Here is a 26,622-nt window from a genome sequence, read left to right as displayed (position 1 = left end):
CCAAGCAAACTTAACACACCAGTCAAGAAGCCTAGAGTTACATCATTACCTGCATTTGCTTTGTTCTCCACCTTCCAAAAATGCTCCATTTTGCACAAGATGAAAGTCTTAATGAGCAAAATTTTTCACGTTATTTAAAATTGTGCAAGAGGAACCAGAGAAAGATGAGGCTACCACACCCAAAGGACCAGACAAGCTGCTAACCAGGTCTGGCTGTTGCCTTGGTAGAATCTAGGAACCAAGAGGCAGCAGAACGTGGCAGGAAAGGGCACCAAACTGGAAGTCAGGAGCTTAAAGTTTGGGCCCTAAGCGGGCCGCTAACTCCGCCTGGGACAAATTCTCTAGAGTTCCTTTTTGCGTTAACAAAGACTCTGATGAAATCAGACTTGTCCCACTTCTTTTTATGGAGGGATTCCCTGTGATAGAATCCATGCATTAAATGGGGAAGAAGTTTTAAGGTTAAGAAAATAAACTCAACTCTTCAGCAATTAAGCAATGCAATTTGGAACTGACAGTTATCGTTATTTAAGGGGTAATTTCTGCATGACTAACAGATGAGGTGTATGGGTTCAAAATAAAAAGAGAAAGCTTAACACTACCACAAGGTAAAGTGGAAAATAAAGACAGATGCAGGACTATAAAATTTATGTGACATATCATGCTCTAGATTTAATGATGTACTTCCTTTATATCCCAGAAAGGAGGGGTGGAGAAATATTTCTCTGAAGACTAGATAGATACCATAGCTTAAAGTCACATTGAAAGGATAGCCCCCGTTCTATTAAGCACGGCTTATTTGCATTATGTTGTTATGCAGGCAGAAGCCCTGGCTTTAACATATTTCAGCAGAAGCCCGGAGAGGATCCTACGTAGCTGGTGTTATTGACAGTCTTGCTGAAGGTAATCATAAAGAAAGGCCAGGTAATGGGATGGAGGGGAAAAAAAGCACAATCATTGATTTGTAGTCAGAGTATTTTACATGAACAACGTGTCATTGCAGATTGAAAGGCAACAGTAGAATCCCGAGTGACCTAGATTAATGAAGGGAGAGATGATTCCAGGACAGTTAGGGAAATGACACATAAAAAGAAGCTGCAGCTCAGGTACAGGGTTAATCGCATGGAAACATTATCGAAAATGGATGGATGATGTGTTGGCTTTGGGTGCGAGTGACCAAAAAATTCAATCACATTGAAGGCTTCAATACTGCAATATAATTTGTATCCTTTGAAATCCCATATAGCCTACTAATTTAAAAATCAGACTGACAGGACCCATGACATAAAAAAAAATCATATCATAGCTTTATACTAACACTTTGGCCTTAAGAATAGAGACTTTCACATTTACATGCATTCCAATGGAATTTAAGATACCTAAGTTCAGGACCTGGAACATAATAGGTACTGAATAAATGCTTATTAATTAATTGATACAGACAACAGTTTCCATTACATGATAGAAAGCCAGAGAGTTCTCACATGGCTATCATTAAAACAAACAAACAAACAGCCAAACAAAAAACAAAACAACTGGATGCAATCAAATGTACAAGATTGACTCTAAATTTCAGTGATATAAAAGTAAATTCCAGGTCTTATCATTCCTCAGGATTTCGATAGGAACATCAAGTATCGCTATTCTACGGGTATGTAGAAGTCCCTGTTAAGAAAGACATGTAGGTTGGAATGTTAGAAAAGCAGTCTCTCCTCTGGGGCTCACATGTTCTTGTATGTATGTGCCTGTGTACGATTCAGAACTCAAAAGAATGGATTTAGTCCCTTTTATTGACAGTTGTCATTATAAAAGTATCAGAACCGATTTATATGGGGTTAGTGTCTTTGTTCATTCATCCTGTATATGTGTACTGTTCTACTCTGAATAGAGTATCTTTAACGTATTTTGTTGCAAGTTCCTTTACCAAAAAAAAAAAAAAAAAAAAAAAAAAAAAAAAAAAAAAAGGATCAGAACCAGTTTATATGGAGCTAGTGTCTTTGCTCCTTTTGTCTATACACGTGTACTGTTGTGGTCTGAATAGGATGTCTTTAGTTCATTTTATTGTAAGTTTCTTTACAAAACAATGGATCAGAACCAGTTTATATGAAGCTAATGTCTTTGTTCTCTCTTGTCATGTGTACTGTTTTGTTCTAAAGAGAATGTCTTTAATATATTTTATTGCAAGTTCTTTTACCAAAAAAATGGATCAGAACCAGTTTATATGGAACTAGTGTCTTTGCTCCTTCTGTCTATATGTACTGTTCTGGTCTGAATAGAATGTCTTTAGTCCATTTTATTGCAAGTTTCTTTAGAGAATAATGGATCAGAACCAGGTTACATGGGGCTCGTGTCTTTGTTCATCCTGCCTTCAATTCTAACTTTGGAATAGATGCTCATTTTGAGTTGGGGCTCTTTCCTTTTGGTGCACAAAGTATCAAACATGCTGAATGTTAACATGGCTTTGCTCCCCACGGTAACCTCAGCCAGCTTTTTTTAAGATAAAGATAAATCATTTCTCGAGCTGAGGAACACAGAGAAGGTAAAAGACGCAAAATGACAAACGGGGGAGACTCGGGTTAGTGTCAGAGCAAGGAAAAAGGAGGAAATGTTAAGGCCACATGGCAGAGGCTGGCGCCATTTTACCTTCCTTTCCTTGGGTTGTGTAACGGCACCAGGCCTAGTGTCTTTAACTTGACTGTCAGTTCGGGCCTGCTCAACAGGACTGTTTGAATTTACATCGATAAAGGAGCACTTCTGGAATGCCTAAAGAATTAAAACACTGCAAGTTAACATGCATCCACTCATGACCGATAGGGAAAGCCGGAGGAAATAAATATAGTCCAGAAGGCTTGGGAGCTCTAAGTCCTGGAGCGGGCACACAGGCCTCAGAGCCAGCTGAAAGTCCCATGTGAAATCTAAGGTTAAAAACTAACTCTGAATTAACTGAATGTGCTCAGTAATGTTTGGGAAATAAAGACACATCGGAGAAATGACCAGGTATGGATTTCCCTGGTGGGTTATGCAAATGAACAAATAAATTTTACATACAACCTACCAAGGTACAAATAAAATATACCAATTAGAAAGAAGGAAAAAAACAAAACAAAACAACCATTCTTCACATCAGGAGAGCCTGCTGCAGGTAAAGTGAGTAAGACATGTGTCTTAATTGATTTTCATGTAGTTTTCTCCAGAACCACATTACAGAAAAACTGGACCTTTGAGAGAATTGTCTGAGAAACTTCTGATTTTACAGATGGTGAAACTAAGGCCTGGAGGTGAGAGAATTAAAAGCCTATGAACCAGTTACTCACATTTCACTTCTCTCTGTGGAAATTAGGATCTCCCCAAATATTAAATTTCATGAATATTGAGATGAAAGACTATTCTTTCCTAACCAAAATTCTATTTGTTAACATATATTGAATGCAATAATAAATATTGAAGAAAGGAACCAAAGTTCCTTTTGGATTGGACAATGCTGTCAGCTACTGGATGTGGATGATAGTCCAGCATCTGGAGCCCAGTTTCATCTCTGGGATATAATTTGTCAGAGAAGCTATTTTGGCTCGTCTGAAAATAGGATGACCTATTTTTACACAGGATGACCAGTCCTAAAACACAACAATGGGGGCAAATCTAAATTTCTCACTCTTACATCTAGATGAATACTTAGTCTGAAAACTACTGAACACAACAACAACAAAATGGCCCTTAACATTAAATGGTTGGCTGGGGGAAGACAACATATATATGTATGTATGTATGTATACAGAAAATTAAGAACAAAATCTATACAAAGAGAGAAGAGCAAATTTCTGGGTACAAGGTAATTAGCAATTTTGGAAACCAGATGAGACTTGCAATAGGAGGTGGCGGTTGGGCTTAGCACTGCAGGAAGCCAGGTAGGGGTTCTATAAAAAAGGAAGTGTATTCCAGGCATAAGTAACAGCCTTTTCAAAGAAAAGGAAGTGGAAGGTGGAATGTTGTGGATGGAGGACAATATCATTTTGGTAGAAGGTAATATATGTGAAGGAAAAGGATACAACATAAAATTGGAAAGGTAAATTGAGTCAGGTAGTGAAGGGCTTTAACAGCCAAACAGGGAATTTGTATTTTAAGAGGCAAGAGGGAGTCACAGAGCTTCTTGAGTAAGGGAGAAGCAGGGACCTTGTTAATTTTATAAATCATGAGCTTCATAAATCTGAGGACTTAGAATTAAGCTCACTAGCTCTTTTAAAAACCTGGAAGAATCAGACAGACAGACAGACTTGTATTCTTGGCTTCCTACCTTTAGGTGAGGGTCTTACCTGGTTTAGGTATCAGCACCTTATCTGGATCATAAAAGGAATTTGGTAAATCTTCTTGGAGGTGAGGCTCTCAAGTAACCCCAAGAGACAAAGCAGATGATAATGACCCAGTGGCCCTGCTTTTAGTTAAGTCTGAACAGCCAGTTTTAACCGACTCATGTTACTATAGCAACTAGGTTATGGTCATTGCAGTAAAAAGGAATAGGTGATTTAAGGCTCACATAGCCTAGTAAAAAGGCAGATGTTCAAATGAGAATCTTCAAAACCATTCGTGGGATGGAGATATGGCAAGGTTTCCTTAGAACACAGAGTTAGCTTTTGGGCAATAGTTTTGGGCAAAACTATCCTAATGAAACACAAAGAGAATCGATGAACTGATGAATGCCTGATGGGGAAACTAAGTCAATAGTAAATAAACCCTACGGATTTGTTGTGGTTAGGGGCCTTAATCAGGATCAGGTCATGTAGCCAGTGGAAAGGATGAGATCTAAACCCAACTCCATCTCACTCTCTGCTCTCACTGCCTCTGGATCCCATGTCATTAGTCAAAGGGAATGTTCTGTGAAGTATCTTCTCTCCATGACTGTCAATGAAACACTATGCAAGTTCACATCCCTCATGTGAATATAAAACTGGTATAGGATTTGGTGTCCCATCTCGGTAGCTCATGATTTAGTTTCTGTCAATTCTCGATAAAAACTGAAAACCAATCAGGAAAATAAATTTTTTCAAGTGAAATATAGTCTCAGGTTAAGGCAGTGTATCCCAAACAGGGTTGGGCCTGACACCCAACCCAATCCTTCAGCTTTCCAGAAAATTTGAAAGGGGAAAAATTGCCTTTGAGAAGGTGCTCAGGATTAAAAGATGACTAAGTCTATGCTTACAGATCAGCAATTCCAACTACTGTGCTCAAAGAATTGAAACTCTATAAGAATGAGAACCAATTTTGGATACACTAAGTAAACAGGCTATACCTTTTGTTGATACCATCATATTTTAATAACCAGATCTAAGCACATAAGATGGATGGTATTTTATACCCAATTATTTTCTGAGAATATGAGAGAGAGAGAGAGAAAGAGAGAGATAAAGAAGAGATAGATAAAGAGAGAGAAAGAGAGAGAGAGAGAGAGAGAGAGAGAGAGAGAGAGAGAGAGAGAGAGAGAGAGAGAGAGAGAAAGAATTGCCCATATATTTGGTGCATAAAATGTACATTCCTTGTACATGTCTTAAGAAACTTTGATAGTCAAGTTCTATGATCCTTAGGATGCAGAATATCAGGGTCAGTAGATACAAATGAAGCTCTTCTGCATACTGACCAGTGCCTTCAAAAGCCTCTTTTGTCTAAATAAATTCATTTACTTGAAACCTAGATTCTGAAAATAGCCAGAGGGAATTTCCCCACCAGGCTATTTCAGCATCACCCTGACCCCATACCTGTAATTCAGCCATTATTCTATCTCCTTCTTCTTCTTCCTCATCCTTTGAGGAGGAAACTGCTGCTGGTGGTGGGGGTTGTGACCGGGCTGAACCTTGCTCCTCTTGTGGGCCTTTTGCGGCTTTGGCCGGTAGCGTTGGTCCAGCATCTTCACTGCTTTCCTACAAGAGAATGACAGTACCCCCAGTGATTTAAAAGGATGCCCAACTGCTGACAAATCAGAAAACAAATATATATGAACTGAAACAATCCCTCTGTACAATATGTCTGTTTTCTGGCCCCACATCCAGTGGGTACAGTTAGTCAGTCAACTTGAAATTAAACTGAGATTTTTTTTTCATGCACCACCACTTTGATTAATAAAAAGAATCATAATTACAGTTTAAAGTTTTCAGTGTTCAGTACATTGGCCCGTTGGGGCCGTTCTTTTATATTTAATATGAAGGATGAGCAGGGTAATTAGAATAACATAAGAGGTGAAAGCCCAACCGCCTTGACTGACCTCGGTCATCTGGGAAAGATGTGCTTTTTTCATTTTTCATTTTCATATGACACCCTGACCTGGAAGTAGCTAGTGAATTGAATTTTATATGTTATACTCAAGTCAAATAAGGGTAAACCTTATGATTACAGGACTAGTCAGACAATGGAGAATGTACTTCTCAAGCTGTAGTGCTTTTCCCGGCAATCTACTTTAGTTCCCTCTCCATTTCTTTTCTTTTAAAAATGGTCTAGGTCAGGAGCTCTTAACCTTTTTCAATGTGTTATGCTTTCTCTCCTATTGCCTACCCCTCCCATCCCTTTGTCAGTGTGATGAAACCTGTGGACTCCTTCCCAGAATAATGCCTTTAAATGCATAAAAATAGGTAGAATTATAAAAGAAACCAACTCTATTGAAATGGACATGTAACATTTTTGGCCATGACCATGTGAGAATTTGTTTTGTAGTACTGTCCATATTTATTATGAGTTTTCTTTTTCTTTTGAAAAACTGTTCCATGATAGATGTATGGGGATAAAAGAAGTGGCAGGGAGAAGAATAAATGCTTGTGTTTAAAAAAAAGGGAAAAATAAAGATCTAATTTTTTTTTCCCATTCAAGTTCATGAACTTTGAATTTATTCAAATCTATTCAAAGACCCTGGGTTCTGCAGACCATAAATTTATGTGTCTTAAGCTAAAACAAAGTCTTATCTGAAGATTTCTTTACTATCGGAAGGCGAGAGCTTAAATTATCCAACCTTAGTGGACGTGTTCTCTTTCCTGATGGTGTAGACCACATCTCCAGATCGTGTGGTGGTCAGCCCAGATCCTGGAAGGTAGCTTCTGCGTGGAGGAGGTGGCGGTGGCGGGGGGGACTTCCCTCCCATCTTCTCTGAATCCTGTTCCGAATTTGGAGATTCTTCTGGAAGAGTGCATTGTTGTACATGATGACTCTCAAGAGAATGTCTAAAAAAGGACCATCCTTCCTACAATTTAACCTTAGGCATGACTTTAGGTTTCATAAAAACTTCTCCATCATCTTGAAACCAAGTTCTTGCTTTTTAGCAGAGCACTGAGTTCTGTGGATGAGCTCTTACTAAAATCAGAATGTTTTCTCTGGCCTTTGAAGCCTTCCTCCTCTTTCTAAAATGACCAACTTTTGGGCTCCAGTAGAAGGTTTTTAAGGAAGCTAAATAAGATATAAAGTATTTTTTATTCTTTCATCAGGACCAAGCAAAGCAATAGGATTCAAAGGAAGGGAGTGAGAAGCAGAACAAGGAGAGCAGAAGTAGAGATTTGGAGACTAGGAGAAAAAAGAGAGATGAAGGCCATGAGGTATATAATGCATAGGGCACCACAGCAGGTCTTAGAGAAGGTGCTTCAGACACTGTCTGCCTGCAGAACTCTGGGCGAGAACCTTAATCATTGTGCATCAGTTTTATCATCTGTAGACTAAGAAGGGTTGAATGTGTCCTCTAAGGACCTTTCCAGTTTTTACAATCTAAGACTTACGATTACTGCCTTAGGTTTGTAGCTAGAAGGAGGACACCACTGGATTTGGAAATTTGAAAGTTGTAGAACTTGTACTGGCAACAGCCAGAGCATGGAGATCTCTCATTTTACACATTAAGCAATCTCCAGCAACTAGAAAGTGCACATCAACATTTCAGAAGCCAAATATGCTTACGGTATGTTTGATAAATTATCACCTCCCCACTTCCATTAGAGTGGACGTGTATATTCTAATCCTATCTTTACCCCGAGCTCTCTTCAGGTCTTTTTGGAGATAGTTTGACTTCCTGATAATAGGTATTCTCCTCTGAGAAACCAGGCTATGATACCCACCCCTCAGGATTGCTCAGAGGGGTCACTGTGAAAAATGAGAACTGGGTGATTATTCCAAGCTAAATGCCATTGATTATTGTGTTTCAGAGCCAATTACTCATTTTCACATATGGAGTAATTATTGGTACTTTGTTATGGTTTTCTCTTCTTACAATGAGAGGGACTTTAAGAGCTGCTCATTAGAGTCCTATAAAGGTCTCAGTCCTACATTTCTATGATCCATTCCAGGCAAGGGTCTTCTCTTTTTCATCTCTATTTTGTACCATCTGTCTTGAGTCCAGGTACCCTTTGATGAATACATATTGGTAACATCATTTGTTTGAGTTTAGTGCACTGAGGCAGATGTCCCCCAACTCCCTGCCCCTGAGCAATACAGGAAATCTTAAAAATTTTAGTGCCGGTTTAAGCTCTAATAACTTTAGCTCTATAAATGCTAAAACTTACAAAGGACAATATTTGAAAGGTTAAGTTATTTAAATATTGATATTTCTCATAAAAATTTAGCATAAGCATTTTCTCCAGTTATACATAGATCAGGTTGATTTTCTGTTTTCATTTCAGTCATGTATGACTCTTTGTGACCCCATTTGGGTGTTCTTGGCAAAGATACTGAGTTCTGACATTTCCTTCTCCAGCTCATTTCACAGATGAGAAAACTGAGTCAAATAAGGCTAAGAGACTTGCCCAGGATCATACTGCTAGTTAGTGTCTGAGGCCAGATTTGAACTCAGAAACATGAGTCCTCCTACCTCCAGGGCCAGGGTTCTATGAACTGTGCGGCCTCGCTGTCCCTAAGTAAAGATGAGTCATTCTGCAGGAACCAGCCAATCAATTTTAGAACCTTGTAAAGAACTTTCAGCAGGTGTGATCAGCGACTGAAAGGCTTGCTTTATAATCTTAACTTTAAGCTCAGCCAGAGAATGAGATCTCAATGCACACACAACAATTTTGATGTGACCCTCCCAAAAGTCACTTGCAGACAGATCAAGTAATGGAGCAAAAGGGCCTCCTCTACTGAGCCATTGGTCTGAGAAGGCATCATCTAGAAACAGTTACATAGCTAGTGCAAAATGACAGGGTGCCCTATCTTGTTAAAATTTTAAAATTAAAAATCTGTCATTCACAATTCACAAATTCAGTAAGTATAAAATAAAACCAAATAATGAACATTTCAAATGTTGTCTTTGGTGTCTAGCATTTATATTTCTGAAGTTGTTAAAGTTTAAGACTACACAAAAATACTGAAACATAAATTTTGCACTGATATTGACAAGTCTCTAGAAAATTCTGCTTCTCTTTATTTACTCTTGATATTCTTTTTTTTAAAAAATATTTTGTTTTTTCCCAGTTCATGTAAAGACAATTTTTAGTTTTCATTTAAATTTTTTTTGAAATTCCAATTTTCTCTCTTCCTCCATTTCCTGTTCCCTCCCTAATACAGCATGTTCAATCATGCAAAACACATTCTGATATTCTTTAGGAGACCCAAGTGGTATCATTTTTAAAAAGAAGCCCAATTTTGTCCCGATATGTTTAGCTAGTTTTGACCAACAGGTCACCTGCTAGAATGACATCAAACCACTAGGAAATCCAGCAACAAAGTCATTTCCCTTTTTTTTTAAATGGTACCATCAAGAAGCAGAGATTTTCCTGCCACTACTAGAGTTGATCAAGAGAAGCAAACCCCTTGAGAATCCATGGGAGAACATGCTCTCCACACCCTCCAATAGTATGCAGTTAAGTACCCAAAATGACCAAAACCAGGTCAAGAAGTGCTCACAATCTACAGCAGGCCAAAGTCAAACTGTGGAACAAGCCCGAGCTCACCCAGAAGTTCCAGCTTGTCCACTGGGGTATCCCCCTTGGGTGAAGCAGCAGAAGATGGCGGCATCTCTAGGTTGGGGATAGACTTCATGATATTGGCCTGAGCTTCCTCTAGGAGCTTTTCAAATTCTTTTCCGTTATAGTGGTCCAGGTTCTGCCTTTTTTCTTCCCACTTTTTTTCTGCCTTCTGAAGAGAGACATAAATCGTTTAGTGCTCATCTGTGATTTCTGCCATTGTGAATTGCAGCCAACCTTATTTGTGGGTGTGCAGAGGGAGGGGGAGACATCTAAGACTTTTTCTGTGCTGGGCACCAGGTGGTCAAAGGAGTGATGAGGAACTCTCTGAATTTCTGTTCCCTGTGGAGGGTCCTTCAAAGTCAGGCAACCCTTGAAGAGCACAGTCTTTTATCAGTCACACCTTCTGGAACTGAGTTGGTGATTGGTACATACTTCGTTCTCAGGACCATGACACAAGAGATCATGGACTGAAGCTAGAGGTCGGGCTGCGCAGGGTCACCAGCCTCAGTTTCCTTTCCAGAGCCATCTGGCTCTAGGGGCAGCTATAGAACAAGCCCCGAGAGGCCACTGTGGAAGGGATGTTTGTCCTAGGTGGTATGATGGATAGGACACTTGACCTGGAGTCAAGGAAGGCTGAGTTCAAATCCTATCTCCGAATTTACTAGCTAGAAAAATCACTTTAACCTCTGAATGCCTCAGCTTCCCTATCTGTAAAATAGGAATACTGATAGCACCTACTTCTTTGGGTTGTTTGAGCACTAAATGAGATAATATTTGCAAAAATGCCTTACAAATATTAAAGAGCTACATAAATGTTATCTATTATTATTATTCTTGTGAATGATACTTAGTAGAGATCATAATAATCATTTTTAGTAATAATAAAAATAATAATAAAGGATGGTCAGGTTCCAGTGGCTAGGAAGGGCATTCAAATAGAGGGAATGGCGTAAGAAAAAACTTGTCAGCTATATTTGGGGACTGATATATTTGCTATTCAGTTCAGTCAGACTGACATGAACATAGATTTCATGATGAGGGATAAATTATAAGGTTGAAAAGGTAGTTAGAGCTGGATTGTAGAATCCAGAACCCAGAACATCTGGGTAACCTGTGCAACCTTAAATCAGTCACCTAACTTTCCCTGGGCCTCAAATTTCTCATTTGTAAAATGGGGAGTGAATATTCCAAACAATTCAGCTCAAATTCTATAATCTTTGGGTCCTAGGGAGCTTGAAAGTTATTTTAATCAACCATTAAGAATTTATTAAGTACCTAATAGGGTCTGGGAACTGTGCTACTATGCTAGATCCTGGGGATATAAAAACAAAAAAGACATAGTCAGAACCAGAAATTGATAAAAACAAAGAAGCACTTTGGGGAGGAAGCCTCTTTGACAGGAGGCTACAGAATGATGGATTGAAGCTGGGAGATCCAAGAGCTGGAGAGTCTTCAGTCAGAAGGCTCGTGGCAGAGTGCCAAAGTCTAAACTAAGGTGGTGATGGGAACGGGAAGGAGGTCTGATTCGAAGTACTGTGTCTTTTAAAATGTAGGGAGAGGGGCAGCTAGGTGGTGCAGTGGATAAAATCCACTCTGAAGTCAGGAGGACCAGAGTTCAAATCCAGCCTTAGAACCTGGGAAAGTCACTTAACCCTGATTCAAAAAATAATAATGTTATTGTTATTTTTATTTATTATAAATGTTTAAAAAAAAACAGGAGAGGGGTGTGTCTCTACTTAAGAGATATGCACAAGAGGAAAAGCTAGAAGAAAAATCAACATAAAAGCTGAGAAAGGAGAGGTTATTTTGAAGGAATAGGCTGGAATTTGTGATTTAATCAGTACAGGGAACTCCAAGGTGAAAAAGCAGGTTGTCTCCAGACAGTTGCCGTTAACTGTCCTCCAGAGAAGTGACTTCCCTTCCTGCAGAGAGCCGCGTCAAGCCTGGTCTAAAGCAGAGACTTAAACTTAGAGAGGTACCAAGAGCATTGGCAGGTTAAGTGATTTCCTGGGATCACACAGTCCATATGTGTCAAAGGTAAGATTTGAGCTCAGCTCAGCTTGGCTTCAGGCTAGTTCCGTATCCACTAAGCCACAGCTGCTTCAATCACAAAAGAATAATTTTTTAAAAACTCCACAAAACTGGTGATTGACAGTGTAGTATGTGCTGTCAAACTGATCACCATAAAAGCCAAGTCTGACTAAGTCACCCCGTATTCAATAAGCCCCAGTGACCTCCTATTGCCTCCAGAATCAAATATAAAATCCTGGTTTTAAAGCCCTCACAACCTGACCTCATCCTAGCTTTCCAGTCTCCTTAAGCCTTACTCCCCCTCCATATATATTCTTCTCCCCCTCCCCCCCAAGGCTGGGGTTAAGTGACTTGCCCAGGGTCACACAGCTAGGAAGTGTTAAGTGTCTGAGACCACATTTGAACTCGGGTCCTCCTGACTCCAGAGCTGGTGCTCTCTCCACTGCGCCACCTAGATGCTCACCATATATTCTTAGATCCAGGGACACAAGCCTCTTGATATTCCTTGCATTGTCCACCCCATTTCCCAACTCCAACAGTTTTATCTGGCTGGGGCCCAATACTGGAATTCTCTTCCTTCCCATCTTCTGCAAGAAACCTTTGGCTCCTCAATTTTAGTGCCTTCCTCTTTCTCAGACGGGAGAAAACCCTTCTTTCCATTTATCCTACATTTATCCAGTTTTTATAAATTGTCTTCATGTTGTCTCCCCATATACTGTTAATTTCATTACAGTAAGGATTGCTTCCCCAAGCCCACCATTATTTGCATCCTCATTACTTAGCACAGTGCCTGACCTCCAAAAGGAACTTAATACATTAAAGAAAGAGAAAAGGTCAGAGATTTAGAAATCAAGAGCTTATTGGTGATCATCACCATGTTTTTTACTCAATCAAAATCCTAAGAGGTCAGTTTCAAATTTCCCCCAGCCCTAAAGTTTTGTCATTCTATCCAATTCTCTCCAAAATCTGATTTCAAACAGTTTTCCAGCATCTTTCATGACTTGCCAACAGATTCTCCTTGAGGACAGGGACTGTCTTTTGCCTCTTTTTATATCCCTAGCATTTAGCACGGTTTCACACATTGTAAATGAATTACAAATATTCATGGGCACAGTAAATGCTGAAAAAAAATTATTGGTTGCTGAAGTCCTTATATTTTCTGACTTCACTGTTTTGATCCTTTCCGCTCTGCCTTCTCCCTCTTCTTCACCAATTATTCATGATCCAGATACAATCCCATTTCTTCATGTCATCTATCCAGCCACTAGAACTAATTTCTCTCTCCTAAGAACTCTCCTAATACTTAATTGATATCAATTATCATTCACTTAGTACTACAGAATTATTTCTCTCTTTTTACATGTACTTGAGAGGCAAGATAATAGCATAGAAAGAATATTGGACTTAGGAAATCCACATCTGAATTCCAAGCTCTGATATTTCCTAGCTCAATGCCCACAAGCAAGAGGAATTATTTTTCTAAACCTCAGTTTCTTAATTTGTAAAACAGGAATGTTGATAGTCACCTCAAAACAAAGTTACCTATTTACCTCAAAAGTTCATTGTGAGGGCAGTGCTTTATAAGCATCAAAGAATTGTTTTATTTAATATTTAATTATGCTTTAAAATATCATTATTAATTTAATTTTTTAAGGTAATTTATTTTGCCTAACTAGACTGTAAGTTCTTTGAGAGTAGGGACTGTAGCTTATCTTTTGCTGTATCCCCTTTCACCCAGCACTTAATAAATAGCTGCTGCTGTATTTAAGTCAAAGGACGCAAGAAGAAGGAACCCTACCTCTATAGACACAGCTCGATTCCGGCTGCTTGCACTGTGAATTTCTTCAATGAACAGACTTTGCATGGTGGAACCGTTGGTGGGAGGAGGTGGGGACTGGGGGGTTTGCACCGCCTGGCCAGTGGTGGTCGATTCCTGCGTGGATGCCGGGGGGCTGGCTGGGGGCCCTCCCGGCAGGCTCTGCGTGTGGTTGACCAGTGCGGAGGAGTGCTGTGACTGATGGATGACCACGGGGGAGCTCTGTGCATGGTGGACAGTCATGGTGGACAGGGGCACCACTTCTGACTTGACGGATGAAGCCTGAGACTCTCCATTCCCCCCAGGGGTGCTCTGGGGTGGAGGGCCGTGGCTGTAGGCCGACTCTTCCTGGTTTTTCAAGATCTCTGCCGCTGTGGCTTTTTCCATGGCCACATATTGTGCTACTTGGGCGGCATCGGCACCTTTGAGAAGTCCATCAGTGACATGTCTAAGAGCAATTTTGCAGAGGAATATAGTATTAGTTATTTGTAGAAAGTATTTACAGGTTTTCTTTATATTATTTTAGCATCCCAAAGCCTGACAGTATGGTTTTTTTTTTTTTTTTAAGAATAAGATATTCCAAAGCTGAGAGAAATCAATTGACAATCATTTACTGAATGAATGAAAAATCATTTACAAGGTGATTTATTATTTATTATGTGTCAATTATGGCCAAGACCTATATTAAGTGCTGGAATACAATAAAAAAAAAAAAAGAAAAAAGAAAAACCCAAGGCATTTTTTGTTCTCAAGGAATTCTAAGACACAGTAGATGGAAGGGAAGCTCAAAGGGGAAAGTTCTAGCACCGGGGACCGTAGTGTGTGAGCTCAGGTAGAAGAAGGCAATTCAGATGGGTCTTCGAGGATCGGTGGAGATTTTAAGAAATGGAAGTAAGGAGAAGGGCATGGCAGGCAGGAGGCCCAGCCAGGGCAAAGGCCCAGAGAGGAACCGCTAACAATCCAGCACATGGATCATGGAGTGGATGGAAGGAAGTGAAGTTTAAGACTGAGAAGAGAATGTCACGACTGTTTCCTGAATCCGTTCTATCATCCCCTGACACCCCCCCAGGAGTCTCTCGGGAGGAGAAGCGGCTCTGACTGTTTGTGGCCCTGCCCTTAGACTGGCGCTGTGGTCTGACTGTTTGGACCACAGTGGCAAGGGCGACATTACTGCCACACTCTGACTGTTACACCCCTGATCAACTTCATTCAGTTTTATTCCTAGCAAGTGACTGAGAGCCGGGAATAGGGGAGTCAGCAGCTGGCGTGGGGCGAGCTGGCTTTAATTACGCTGCTATATTCCTATTATCATTACTCAGTGCTTACTAAATATACCAAGTGCAGATCTGCAAAACCTATTTTTCCACATGGCGTATATTCCAAAGGGATGAGACTTGAGACCAACACATGCAGATTGTTCTCCACGTACTCATTTTGTACAAAGTTCTATATCACGGTCTGCCTGACTGTAACCTGGAATGGGTTCTGGGGTCTTTGTTCTGTAAAGAAATCCCTCCCCCTCCCACTTCTTGGGCACGGACGATTTCCAGGGCTCTCTTCTCCCTCTCCACTCTCTGCCTTGGTGATCTCATCAGCTCCCAAGGGGTCAAGTGCCATCATCTCCCCACATGACTGAAATTCTATATCCTGAAGCCCAAGTCTCTCTCAACCCTTCCTATCAAGCATGTCTGAATAACTCTTCCAGGATGTTCCATCAGCAGCTCGAACTCAACATGTCCAAGATGAATCTCATTATTTCCTCACTTCTCACTCATCTTCTCCTCCTCCCCCTCCAAACTCTCCAATTTCTGTTAAACACGTGATCATCCCCTTCGTCACCCAGGCTTGTCAGGGAACTAGTCTTGTCACCTCTGTATCTCTGGCATTTATTCCCTTCTCATCTGATTGCCTGCTGGTTTCTCTGCTCAGTGATCTCACCCACTCTGGTCTTAACCTTCTCGTAGCCCGGAAGAGGCCAGGCACACCTTCCAGACCACAAGCAGGTCCTGCTAGTTAATTTCTCTTTGCAGGTATTAGTCCTACTCCCTATTTGGACCTTCAGGGCATTTGGTTTCTACATCTATTGTAGATATACTAAATTCTGTTTTGTACAATAATAATATATGTATATTTATCTATTATAAATAAAATAAAGTATATATACTATAAATACTATTATAATCATATATTATAACTATTACATATTATGTTATGTATCATATATTATTATATGTAATGGTATATATTTACATATAATATAGTTTCTTTTTACAATTATATTTAAAAATATATTCATTTTTAGAAGTCCGAGATTCAAATTCTCTTTTTCTCCTCCAATTTCCCTTTATTAATACATCTAATAATAATTAGTAATAACAATAATAATAGCTAGCATCTATATAGCAATTTAAAGTTTGCAAAAAAGCTTTATATATGTTATTTTATTTAATCTCCACAATAACCTTGTAAGGTGGATGGTATTTTTATTACATTTATCACCACCTAACCCAAGTCTCCATGACTTCCAGATCAGTTCTCTATCTACCATACCCTGCTTCTTCTTTCCCAATCCCAAGATTCCACAGTCCCAATGTTAATTGAAAAGTTTAATTCTCTTTTTTTCCTCTAGGAAAATTATGTTATTGGCAGTTATTAGTTCGGGAGCTCATCAAAAAGGAATTCCTGTTTGCTGTTTCTTTTTCCCATTGGTTCTATTTCTGATGGGAAAGAATCCGACCCGATCCAAGATACGCAGTATGATTTCCTGGAAGTTTTCTGAGCCATCTACTCTCACGTCCCGAGTGAAAAATGAAAGTCAGGCCATGGCACTGCGAACAGTTTTTAGTGTTCTTAGTTACAGGTGAACAGCAACAAAAAGAGAATTTCTAACCCTAAGCAGCACCAGTTGTGGAATACCATAAAATGTCATTTGTGAACATGAAATGAATCAGTGAAAGAAACTGCTGTAAATGTTAGGGGCAGCTTCTCTTGTGCAGAGACGGAATCCTGAATATCTGGTTTAAACCAGAAACCAGGTCTGCTTGATGCAGTTTTAGCCGATTTTCTTGTGGAGCACAGCCCAGTGAAGTTATAAACAGATGCTTGCTGGATCGCAGGCGAGGCCATTCTTGAGTGTTTCTTTTTTTTCCTCTGTACAGTATATATATATATATATATATATATATATATATATATATATAAAACAAAGTTCTTAAGCAGGATCTTTTTTTTTTTTTTTCCCCTGAGACAATTAGGATCAAGTGAGTTGCCCAGGATCACACAGCTAGGTGTGTTAAGTGTTAAGTGTCTGAGGCCAGATTTGAGCTCAGGTCCTCCTGACTTAAGGCTGGTGCTCTATCCACTGTACCAACTAGCTGCCCCATAAGCATGCTCTTTTAAAAGTAGATTTGGGCATTATGCATGGCAACAAGAAGATTATACAAAGATCAATTCTGATGGACATGGCTCTCTTCAACAATGAGATAATTCAAATCCGTTCCAATTGTTCAGTAATGAAGATAGCCATCTACACCCAGAGAGAGGCCTGTGGGAACTAAGGGTGGCTCACAACACAGCATTCTCACTCTTTTTGTTGTTTGCTTGCATTTTGTTTTGCTTCTTTTTTTCCCTTGTGCAGCATGATAATTGTATAAGTAGGTATGCATATATTGAATTTGACATCTATTTCTACCATGTTTAACATATATTGGACTACTTGCCATCTAGGGGAGGACATGGGGGAAGAGGGGGAAAATTGGAACACATGATTTTGTAAGGGCTAATGTTGAATAAGTGTCCATGCATGTTTTGAAAAAAAAAAAAAACTTCAATAAACGGGGAAAAAAGAGAGTAGATTTGGGGATGACTTGATTTACATATAATCATCTTCCTTTTGACCAAACTAATCCAGAGATCCCAAAGTGAATGTACAAGATGTCTGGCTACATAGTATGCTGCCCAACACATACTATCACTCACAGATAATAAAAAGAAATGGATGTATGCAATTAAAAATGATGTGAAAACTACTTTTAAAAACCCAAAATTTGTTGTGCACGCTAAGTTTTGTCCCAATGGCATTATAAATGTGACAAACACATCATAGAAGAGTCATCAGCCCAGAACCACAGAATATTAAGGAGGGAAAGACTAGTAGCAGCTGCGACTTCCCAGTAACATGGGAACCAGGAGGTTGTAAATCATCATGGAAACGGACATGATCTCAATGAGAGGGAGAAGGTGCCCACGTAGAAGTGCCTTCCTCCAAGCCTGAACGTCCCACCACTGATCAGAATGGCCAGGAGCCCCCACCCTGGCTGTAGAGCCTAATATACCTTCTTAACATTGTCAACACATCGGTCATGCTGCGGACCCTCTTGAGGAGGCTGTCCAGTTTGTGGGGCTCCTCCTTCAGAAACCTCACAGCCTCCACTTCGATCCGCAGGATAGCCCGCATCTTATTCTGCAAGGTTGGAAATTCTCCTGCAGGGACAAAGACAGACGGACAGTTCAATGGGGGAATGTCAAGGGGGCCCAAAAGAGCAAGAAGTACTGCAGCAGAATTAGAAAGTGACAGGGGAAGCATAGAATGGCTCTGCCCAAGCTGGTGGTTATTTGCTGTATTGAAAAACAAGTATTTGGTGGCCCAGTGGATAGAGTGCTGGAGGTAGGAAGACTCATCTTCGTGATATCAGATCTAATTTTAGTAGCTGTGTGGTCCTGGGAAAGTCCCTTAACCTTATTTGCCTCCTCTGTAAAATGAGCCGGGGAAGGAAATGGGAAACTACTTCAGTATCTTTCCCCAAGAGAACCCCAAATGGTATCAAGAGGAGTCGAAAATGACAGAAAATGACTGAACAATATACATTTATTATCACCATACTAAATACAATGGGGAAGAGATCATAAACCTTGAAGGAGTCTCAGGTCATACTGTCCAACCTCCTCTCACCTGAAGAATCACAGATATGACCCCTTCTCACCTACCTAAGGGAACAAGAAAAAGAATGGAGGCTCAGAGGGGTGAAGGCATTTACTGGCCTGAGGTCACATAGCGAGTGGCAGTGCTATGAGTGGAAACCAGACCCCCGAACCCAAATTCAGGGATGATAAATATAGTCTTTGCTCTTTTCCTTTTGCCCTTTCCGTGAAGAAGGAGGCTCACCTTTGAGTGCAGCCACAGCTTCACCCACTTGTCGAAGAAGAAAAGCTCCATCTTCCACATCCTTCAGTGTGACCACACGACCGGCTGAGGTGGAGTCCTTCTTCAAATCTTCTACAAAGTCTTCTAGTTCACTGCAGAAAAACAAACAGGAGGGTGAAAAAAAGCAAAAGGCAAAACAAAACTCGAGTGTCCTAAGATTCACATAGCATGAAGAGGAACACCTAAGTATCTATTTTTGACTCAGCCTTGGCTCTGAATCCCTTTTTTTTTGGTCAAAATGGAGGGGAGGAAGGAAGGAAGGAAGGACAGAGACATATACAGAGACACACACAGAAAGATGGGAAGGGAAGGAGGAAAGGAGGGAGAAAGGGAGGTAGGAAGAGAGAGAGGTTGACAAAGAGGGAGAGGAAGAGACATAGAAAGACAGAGAGCAAGAGAAAGACACACACATACACAGAGAGAGAGAGAGAGAGAGAGAGAGAGAGAGAGAGAGAGAGAGAGAGAGAGAGAGAGACAGAGACAGAGAGAGAGAGAGAGAGAGAGAGAGAGAGAGAGAGAGAGAGAGAGAGAGAGAGAGAGAGAGGAGAGAGCATGTACACATGCTTAATCTCTCCATCCCAGGGGGATGTCATTCTCAGCCCCTCATTTTAATTTTCATTTTTCATTAACTGATCGCCAGTCAGGGTTGATTCCCATCCTGGAGAACACCTCCTCTTTGAAGGTAATAAGCTGAAAGTCTGCCTGCCATGATTACTTTTGGTCTAAGAGAGATAGCAGAATGACCATCTCTTTATTAATAAACATGCTGTCCTTTTAATACAATGATTAAATTATCCAGAAATTATGTCTTGAACTTTTTAAACTGCTATACTTCTCTCTACTCAAATGGTATCAGTCCTATTTCTTTCACCCTTACATCTCTCCTGAACGACACCCATAAATAAATACTCATTTTTCATTTGGCTCCTCTTCATTCAGTCTCTTCTCTTCCCAATTCATCATACACACTGTCACCAAAGCAGCTAAACTCCAGTCTGCCAGTGTGCCTTGCTCAGAAAGCTCCCATGGTGGCCATCTGCCTTTAAGATCAGCTATCAGCTCTTCTGCTGCACACTGAAAGCTCTTGGCCCCAGCTTCCCTTCCCAGACTTGTTATGTGCTACTTCCCGGTCCCCATTATGCTACGGGCTCTCCAAACTGGCTTTTTCCCTGCTATCCCTCCTCCCTTACCAAACCTGTGCAGAGTCGGTCTCCCAAGTTTTGAAAGTGCTCCTTCCTGACCGATACCTCCAAGAAAACCTCCTTCCCTTCAAAATTCAGTTCATAACTTCCTCCTCCAAGATGCCTTTTCTGGTCCCTCCAGCTATTAGTGCTTCCCCTGAAATTACCTTCTATTTATTCTGCATGTTTTACATAAATTTTATTTGGATACACAAACTATTTCTCCATGAGAATTTTAAGTTTTTAGAAGCCAGGAGCTGTGTTATTTTCTTTCTTTTTTTAAAAAATTAATTTTATAATTATTACATTTTTGACAGTACATGGCATAGGTAATTTTTTATAACATTATCCCTTGTATGAGCTGTGCTATTTTCATCTATGTATCTCTAGTACTCACCACACCTGACACATAATAGGTGCTTTATAAATGCTTGTCAATTAACTGAATGTTTAACAAATACTTGTTGATTTGGTTTGCTTTTGTTTTGGTCTAGGGAAATTCCAAGGAAGTTAAAGGGGTCCATCCTAGAAAGAAGTTTGTTTTTACTTACAATATAGGACTATTTTCTGTGGTGCTCCCATGAAATAAGAATAGCAGATATGTGTATATGGAGCACTCCTTTCTCTTTTTATTTTTTTAATATCATAATTTATGTCACCATATGACTATGTCTAAATATAGGCTATCTTCCCCCTCAGAATCTAACCTATATGAAAAATCTGAATGCAATATGAACACATTTAATCCTTTCAAACATTTCTCATTTTAGTGCTGCAATATAAATTTATGAGCAGCATCTATTTAGATCAATATGGCTGTTATTTATACTTATGCTTTATTTCTCTTACTAGTTTGTGAATTCATTAAAGACAGGGAATGTCTTAGTAATTTTTTGATCCTCTCAGTGCTCAGATCAATTTTTTGATCCAACTCAATAGTATATATTCAGTGCTCAGTAAATGTTTCATGGACAAATGAATGAATCTCAACCCAAGCTTGAGGCAGTCCAAAATCATACCATGACTCCACTTTAATATCCACTTCACACACTCTTTTCCCTCATATATTGACAATAACTGCGCTTAGATGCAAAGGTCAGGAATATTTCAATCTGTCTTTTGTGAATCTGAGTTTCCTGATAAAATAAAGAAAGTTGTACTGATAAATGTTCTGATTCCTTGTAAATCCAAAGAATCAAAAGAAAAAAAAAAATGGGGGAATAAATAACCACTAGGTGGTAGTATGAGAACAGATATTTTACTGAATTTGAGGAGGATTTTGCTTTTTTTTTTTTTTGGTCTGGTTTTAAAACATAAGAGAATGAACAAGGATTACCTATTATGGCCAAAGTGTATGTCTGTATGATATTGGGGGTTTGTATGATATATATGGGGGGGGCGAGCATAATCCATTATTTAACCTAGCTACTTTCTATAAAAAAAGGAGTTAAAGGAGTACTTATAGGAAAAGGTTAGCAATAAGGAATGGGATGGGGGAAGGGAAAAGATAAGAAGGGAAGGGGAGAAAAGGGAAGGGGGAAAATTGGAGAGAGAAGGGCTGTTATTTGCCCATCAATCTCAGAGAGGACCATGACATCAGGGAGGTGATATCATGACTTACAAGTGAATTTCAATGAGGATGGGCTGGGCAAGGTTAGCTGCCCCACTTTCCCCTCCAGAACCAGATGGGTCCAGTGGCCAGCGAGAGATCAGGATGAATGGGAAGGGAGGGGAATTGGGAAAGAAAAGGAAAAGGGAAGGGAGCCAATTAAGAGGAAGAGCTCATTTTACAGATTGCTCATGTTGGTCATGTAAAATGAGGATGCTACTAAATAGAAGGGCAGCTACATGGTGTCTTAGTGTACAGACCACTGGGCTTGGAATTGGCAAGACTCATCTTTATAAATTCAAATCTGACCTCAGGTGATTACAACCTGTGTGACTCTGGACAAGTCAGTTACCCCTATTGTCTCAGTTTCCTCATCTGTCAAAAAGAGAAGGAAATGGCAAGTCACTCCAATCTCTTTATCAAGAAAACCCCAAAATGGGAATCATATATGTTTAAATATAAGACAACACCAACAATTGACACATTAGTAAGGTGAATGTGGGCGTCACTGGATTTCCCTAAGTTTCAATTTCTGAAGTGCAGAACGGTTATAATATTTGATGTGTGAAAAGAGCTTTGTAGATCTTAAGCCCTCTTAGGATACATATGATGGCACCTTTTCTTTTGCCTTCAGATTTTTAAGAAGGCACTGAAATGTTCAATGAAGACTCAGGAGATAATATCCCAATTTTAAACCAAAGCAGAAGGCCCTGCCCTTGCTCCAAAAGCATTTTTTTAAATAAAGGATCTGTCCTGTGACTACATCAATAGTCCCGCACATCAAGGAGGGAAAGAAGAAATGGGATAATTCATTTTTCCTTCCCTTTTAAAAAAATGACTGCCCATTACAGCTCCAAACTTCTGACCTGAAGAGATCTGCCTGCCTTGCCTTCCTCAGTTGCTGGGATTTCAGGTATGTACCAATATACCCAGGGTGCCACATAGTAAAGGAATATGTGGCAATCCCTCCTTCCTCCATTTTCTGCAGCTTCTTCCCTTATATTGCTTCCCTCTATCTGTACTTTATGTTTATTTGCCTCCTAAGTCTAGGAACTTTTACTTTATAAAAATTTCCCATCTCAGATCCAAATGGAATTCTGTTCAAGACCGGTGGCCAGCGTCTCAAAACTGACTGGCAGAGTCATGGATTTGAACATGATAGCGTGTGACTTAACCTACAAATCTAGATGTCCTCCAATTTGCAATTAATTTTCAAAGGAGTTGTCATTTGACCCTCCGTCTGCCTCTACCTGGAGTCCCATTTTAATCACTTCTCTGCTACATGCCTTCTGGGTCTTATAACCTTTGCTCACTAAAGACCAATAAACTTCCCAGTTGGCCTTTCTGTGTCGTGGCTGTTGTCAATGGATCATCCGGAAATACACTGCAATTTTCTTGTGCCCCAAAGTGCCACTTTTTAATATAGCATGTACTGGTTACAAATAAGGCATTAAAGTTTGTTGAAAGAAAAAAAATGTTTAAAAAAGAAAAAGGCCCTGGGAATTCAGCAATGAAGTTTTTAAATGCCGTTATCAATCAGTATGTGACCATTTGGGAGATAATTCTGGCAAACCTGTGTGCTGCTGAGAGATCAAGGATGCTGGAGCTTCTTTATTGCTACCTGATTACTATGGATGCCAGTTCTGAGACATTTTATAAGCAATTTTTATCCTATTCCTCATTTCGTAGTGAGAAAGAACATGGCATTGCATAAAGAGCAATGGATTTGAGTATTTCTTCCTTTCACTATGAATGAGCTATGTGATCTTGAATAATTTACTTTGATATCTGAACCTCAGTTGCTTCATCTGTAAAAGGAGATATGAACCAGGAGTATGTTCTCTGAGCCATGACCAGCTCTGCTTTTTCTTGAATCTAACTTGTAAGATGCTCATGAGGCTCCAGACCCTCAGCTGGCTTGGAATTAGGAAGACTTGAGTTTGAAACTCGCCTCAGATTCTCTCTAGCTGAGCCATCCTGGGTGAATCATATCATCTCCTCAATTCCCAGATCAATAAAATGAGGAAAATAAAAGTCCCTCCCTAACATGGTGATTACAAGGAACAAATGAGTTGCCATTTGTAAAGCGTTAGAGAATTGCTAGATATTATCATAAGCATCATTACTCGCTCCTATGCTAGGTCAGCATGGAATAGTTGTAGAAGAAATCAGAATTTGAACACTGACAATGATTTTATTAGCCATGTGACCTTTTGAAGTCACTTCATCTCTCTGCACCTCTCCTCCACTGTAAAATGGAGTCAGATTTGATCATCTCTTATTCCACTTATGGATCTATAACTGAAAGCTCCTCAGCCACTTTGTCTTAGTTTCCTCATCTGTAAATTGGGGGGGCACGGGGAACTGGTTGATTTCTGGCCCCCTCCCTGTTCTGACACCATGATCCTGTGATTCTCATTTAAAATGGTGATCCCTAGGAACGTTTGGCCTCCTGACCTCACAAGGTTACTGGGAGAACACTCAGTAAGGCTTATGATGGGAGTCACTGTTATTGTTATGGATGCTGGTTGGATTGGAAAGCAATAGAACTTCACTGGAAACTTTCTGAGTGATAACCTTCATGTATACACTATGGTATCTACATGATCTTGAACAAAATACTTAACTTTTCTGGGTCTCTTTGTTGTTGTAAATCATTTTTCAGTCACGTCTGAGATTTTCTTGGCAAATGTACTGGATTGGCTTACCTTTTCTTCCTCCAGTTCATTTTACAGACAGTGAAACCAAGGCAGACAGGGTTAAGTGACTTGTTCAAGGATGTTGAGTCTTCCTGACTCCAAGCTGATACTTAGCTGCCCCTGTCTTATCTTGATAAGAGGATCTCTAAGATACTTTTCATCTCTAAATCCCATGAGTAGGTGCTAAAGAAATGTTTATTTAATTGAAGTGAACCATCTGTCTGGTGGAAAAATGAGCCTGACTGATCAATCAACCAATTAGTAAATGTATAAAGTATTTATGAAGTGCTTGCTATGGGCCAGCAGCCAGGCTCTGTGCTAGGGATACGCACAAATAAGCAAGACACCTTTCTTCATCCTTAAGGACTGACATTTGAACGAGGGTGGGAAGGAAGTCACTCACAAAGAAGGCTAGGAAGAGGGGCCAGGGAATGCTTACATGACTTTGGGGATTGTGGCTGGAGGCAGAGGCTGTTTCAGGTAGACTAAAATGGTATCCCTGCATTTTCCCCAAAGCTCTAGAATTGTCCCCATAATGCTATGACTGGTACTCTCAGTTTGTCAAGACTTGAAGTGGTCCCCTAGGACTAAGGCATTCTACTCATATTTATCGTCCTTTCAGTGTATAAGCATCTATTAGGTTATTCCACATGAGGTGTTGTGTTAGGCACTAAGGAACATAAAGACAAAAACAATCAATCCCTACCCTGGAGGAGCTTATATTCTATTGGAGAGAAAGAGCAGGTAAGTAGAAAACTAAATATAAGATATATACAAAAGGATATTCAGGAGCCAACTGCAGGATGGGGGGGGTGTGTGACATTGTCACAGGCTTCCTATAAAAGATGGGGATTGAACTACACTTTGGAGGAAGCCAGGGAACCTGTGAAGTTCATGTGAGAGAGAAGTACATTCTAGGACAGGTTATGGCTCATTTGAATATAAAGAGGAAGAATATAAAATTTCATGTTTAGAACAAGAGCAAGTAGGATAGCGTGACCATAAAGCCTGACATAAAGGAGAATAATACGCAATAACTCTGGACAGTTAGGCTGGAGCCAGGTTGTGAAAGGCTTGAAGAGGTGAACAGGCAAGGTTAAATTTTATCAAGAGGGAGCCACAGGGGTTTCTTGAGGTGGGGAATTACATGGTTACTCTTGGGCTTTAGGAATAACCAATTTTTAGCTCCCTGGGGTATGGATTAGAGAGCGGGTAGCCTAGAGGCAGAAGAATGCTTCAGACTGTCACTGTCAAGGCACAGGTAAGGATGGTGAAGGCCAGAATGAAGGCAGTGGTCATGTAAATGGAGATAAGGGGGTGGATAGAGATAGATGGATATTAGTTACTCAAAGTTTAGGGAGGTGAGATAAATCATTTTATAATAATTCATTTTCTTAGGAGGTCAGCATTATGATCTCTATAAGTAATTTTATTGCATCATTTTTGTTCAGTTATTTTCAGTCTGACTCTTCATGACCCTATTTGGAGTTTTCTTGGTAAAGATACTGAAGTAACTTGTCATTTCTTTCTCCAGCTCATTTTGCAGATGAGGAAACTGAGGCAAACAAGTTTAGTTGACTTCTCCAGGGGCAAACGGCTACTAAGTTTCTGAGGCCAGATTTGAACTCAAGAAAATGAGTCTTCCTGACTTCATACCCAGCACTCTATCTATGGCAGACTCACCTCGCTGCCCAATTTTACTTCAAAAACTGCTTTGTGATCGTCCTTTGTTTTCATATCATAGTCATTTGCTTTTAATCTTGACCTTTAGATTGAACGCTCCACCATAACAGCAGTAGCAACAACAACAGCAACGGCAGACATCTAAACAAAGTCAAATCAACCCAGGGATGCTGCCTGCCAGTGCATTCCACATTGCCATGTATACATTTCTAGAGAGAGGAGGATGGCACAAGGAAAGAACAAGCAACATCACTCCTGTCCAATTCCAATTTTTGAACCAAACGAATGAAACAAATTTTGAAAAAAATTCTTTTCTGATAAAATTTCTCTGATGAAGCCTTTGTGACCATGATGAACAGATGAACAGAGCTATATTAAGAGAGAGCCACAGGGGGAGGGGACTGGGACTTTCCCCCAGGCCACTGAAATTTAGTGGATACAAAAATTTAATCAAATTTTTTTGTAGTAATATATATATATATATAT

General features: G+C 40.0%; 1 protein-coding gene across 14 annotated transcripts in view; it reads right to left on the bottom strand.

The window, feature by feature from the left end:
- KIAA1217 (KIAA1217 ortholog) overlaps positions 1-26,622 on the bottom strand; it is a 607,564-nt gene that overhangs the window by 5,107 nt on the left and 575,835 nt on the right. For 13 of the 14 annotated variants that reach the window (XM_074266937.1, XM_074266938.1, XM_074266939.1 and 10 more), the window contains 7 exons: positions 18,926-19,056; positions 18,096-18,243; positions 13,744-14,209; positions 9,900-10,083; positions 6,986-7,149; positions 5,745-5,906; positions 2,641-2,760 (listed from right to left, as the gene is read on the bottom strand). In XM_074266937.1, coding sequence (XP_074123038.1) covers positions 2,641-2,760; positions 5,745-5,906; positions 6,986-7,149; positions 9,900-10,083; positions 13,744-14,209; positions 18,096-18,243; positions 18,926-19,056 — 1,375 coding nt within the window. The remainder of the gene's footprint in view (positions 1-2,640; positions 2,761-5,744; positions 5,907-6,985; positions 7,150-9,899; positions 10,084-13,743; positions 14,210-18,095; positions 18,244-18,925; positions 19,057-26,622) is intronic. The other variant, XM_074266934.1, reaches the window with a different exon arrangement.

The sequence above is a fragment of the Sminthopsis crassicaudata genome, chromosome 5 (genome assembly GCF_048593235.1).
Source record: "Sminthopsis crassicaudata isolate SCR6 chromosome 5, ASM4859323v1, whole genome shotgun sequence".
Taxonomy (NCBI): domain Eukaryota; kingdom Metazoa; phylum Chordata; class Mammalia; order Dasyuromorphia; family Dasyuridae; genus Sminthopsis; species Sminthopsis crassicaudata.
This window is presented reverse-complemented; position numbering and strand designations above follow the sequence as displayed.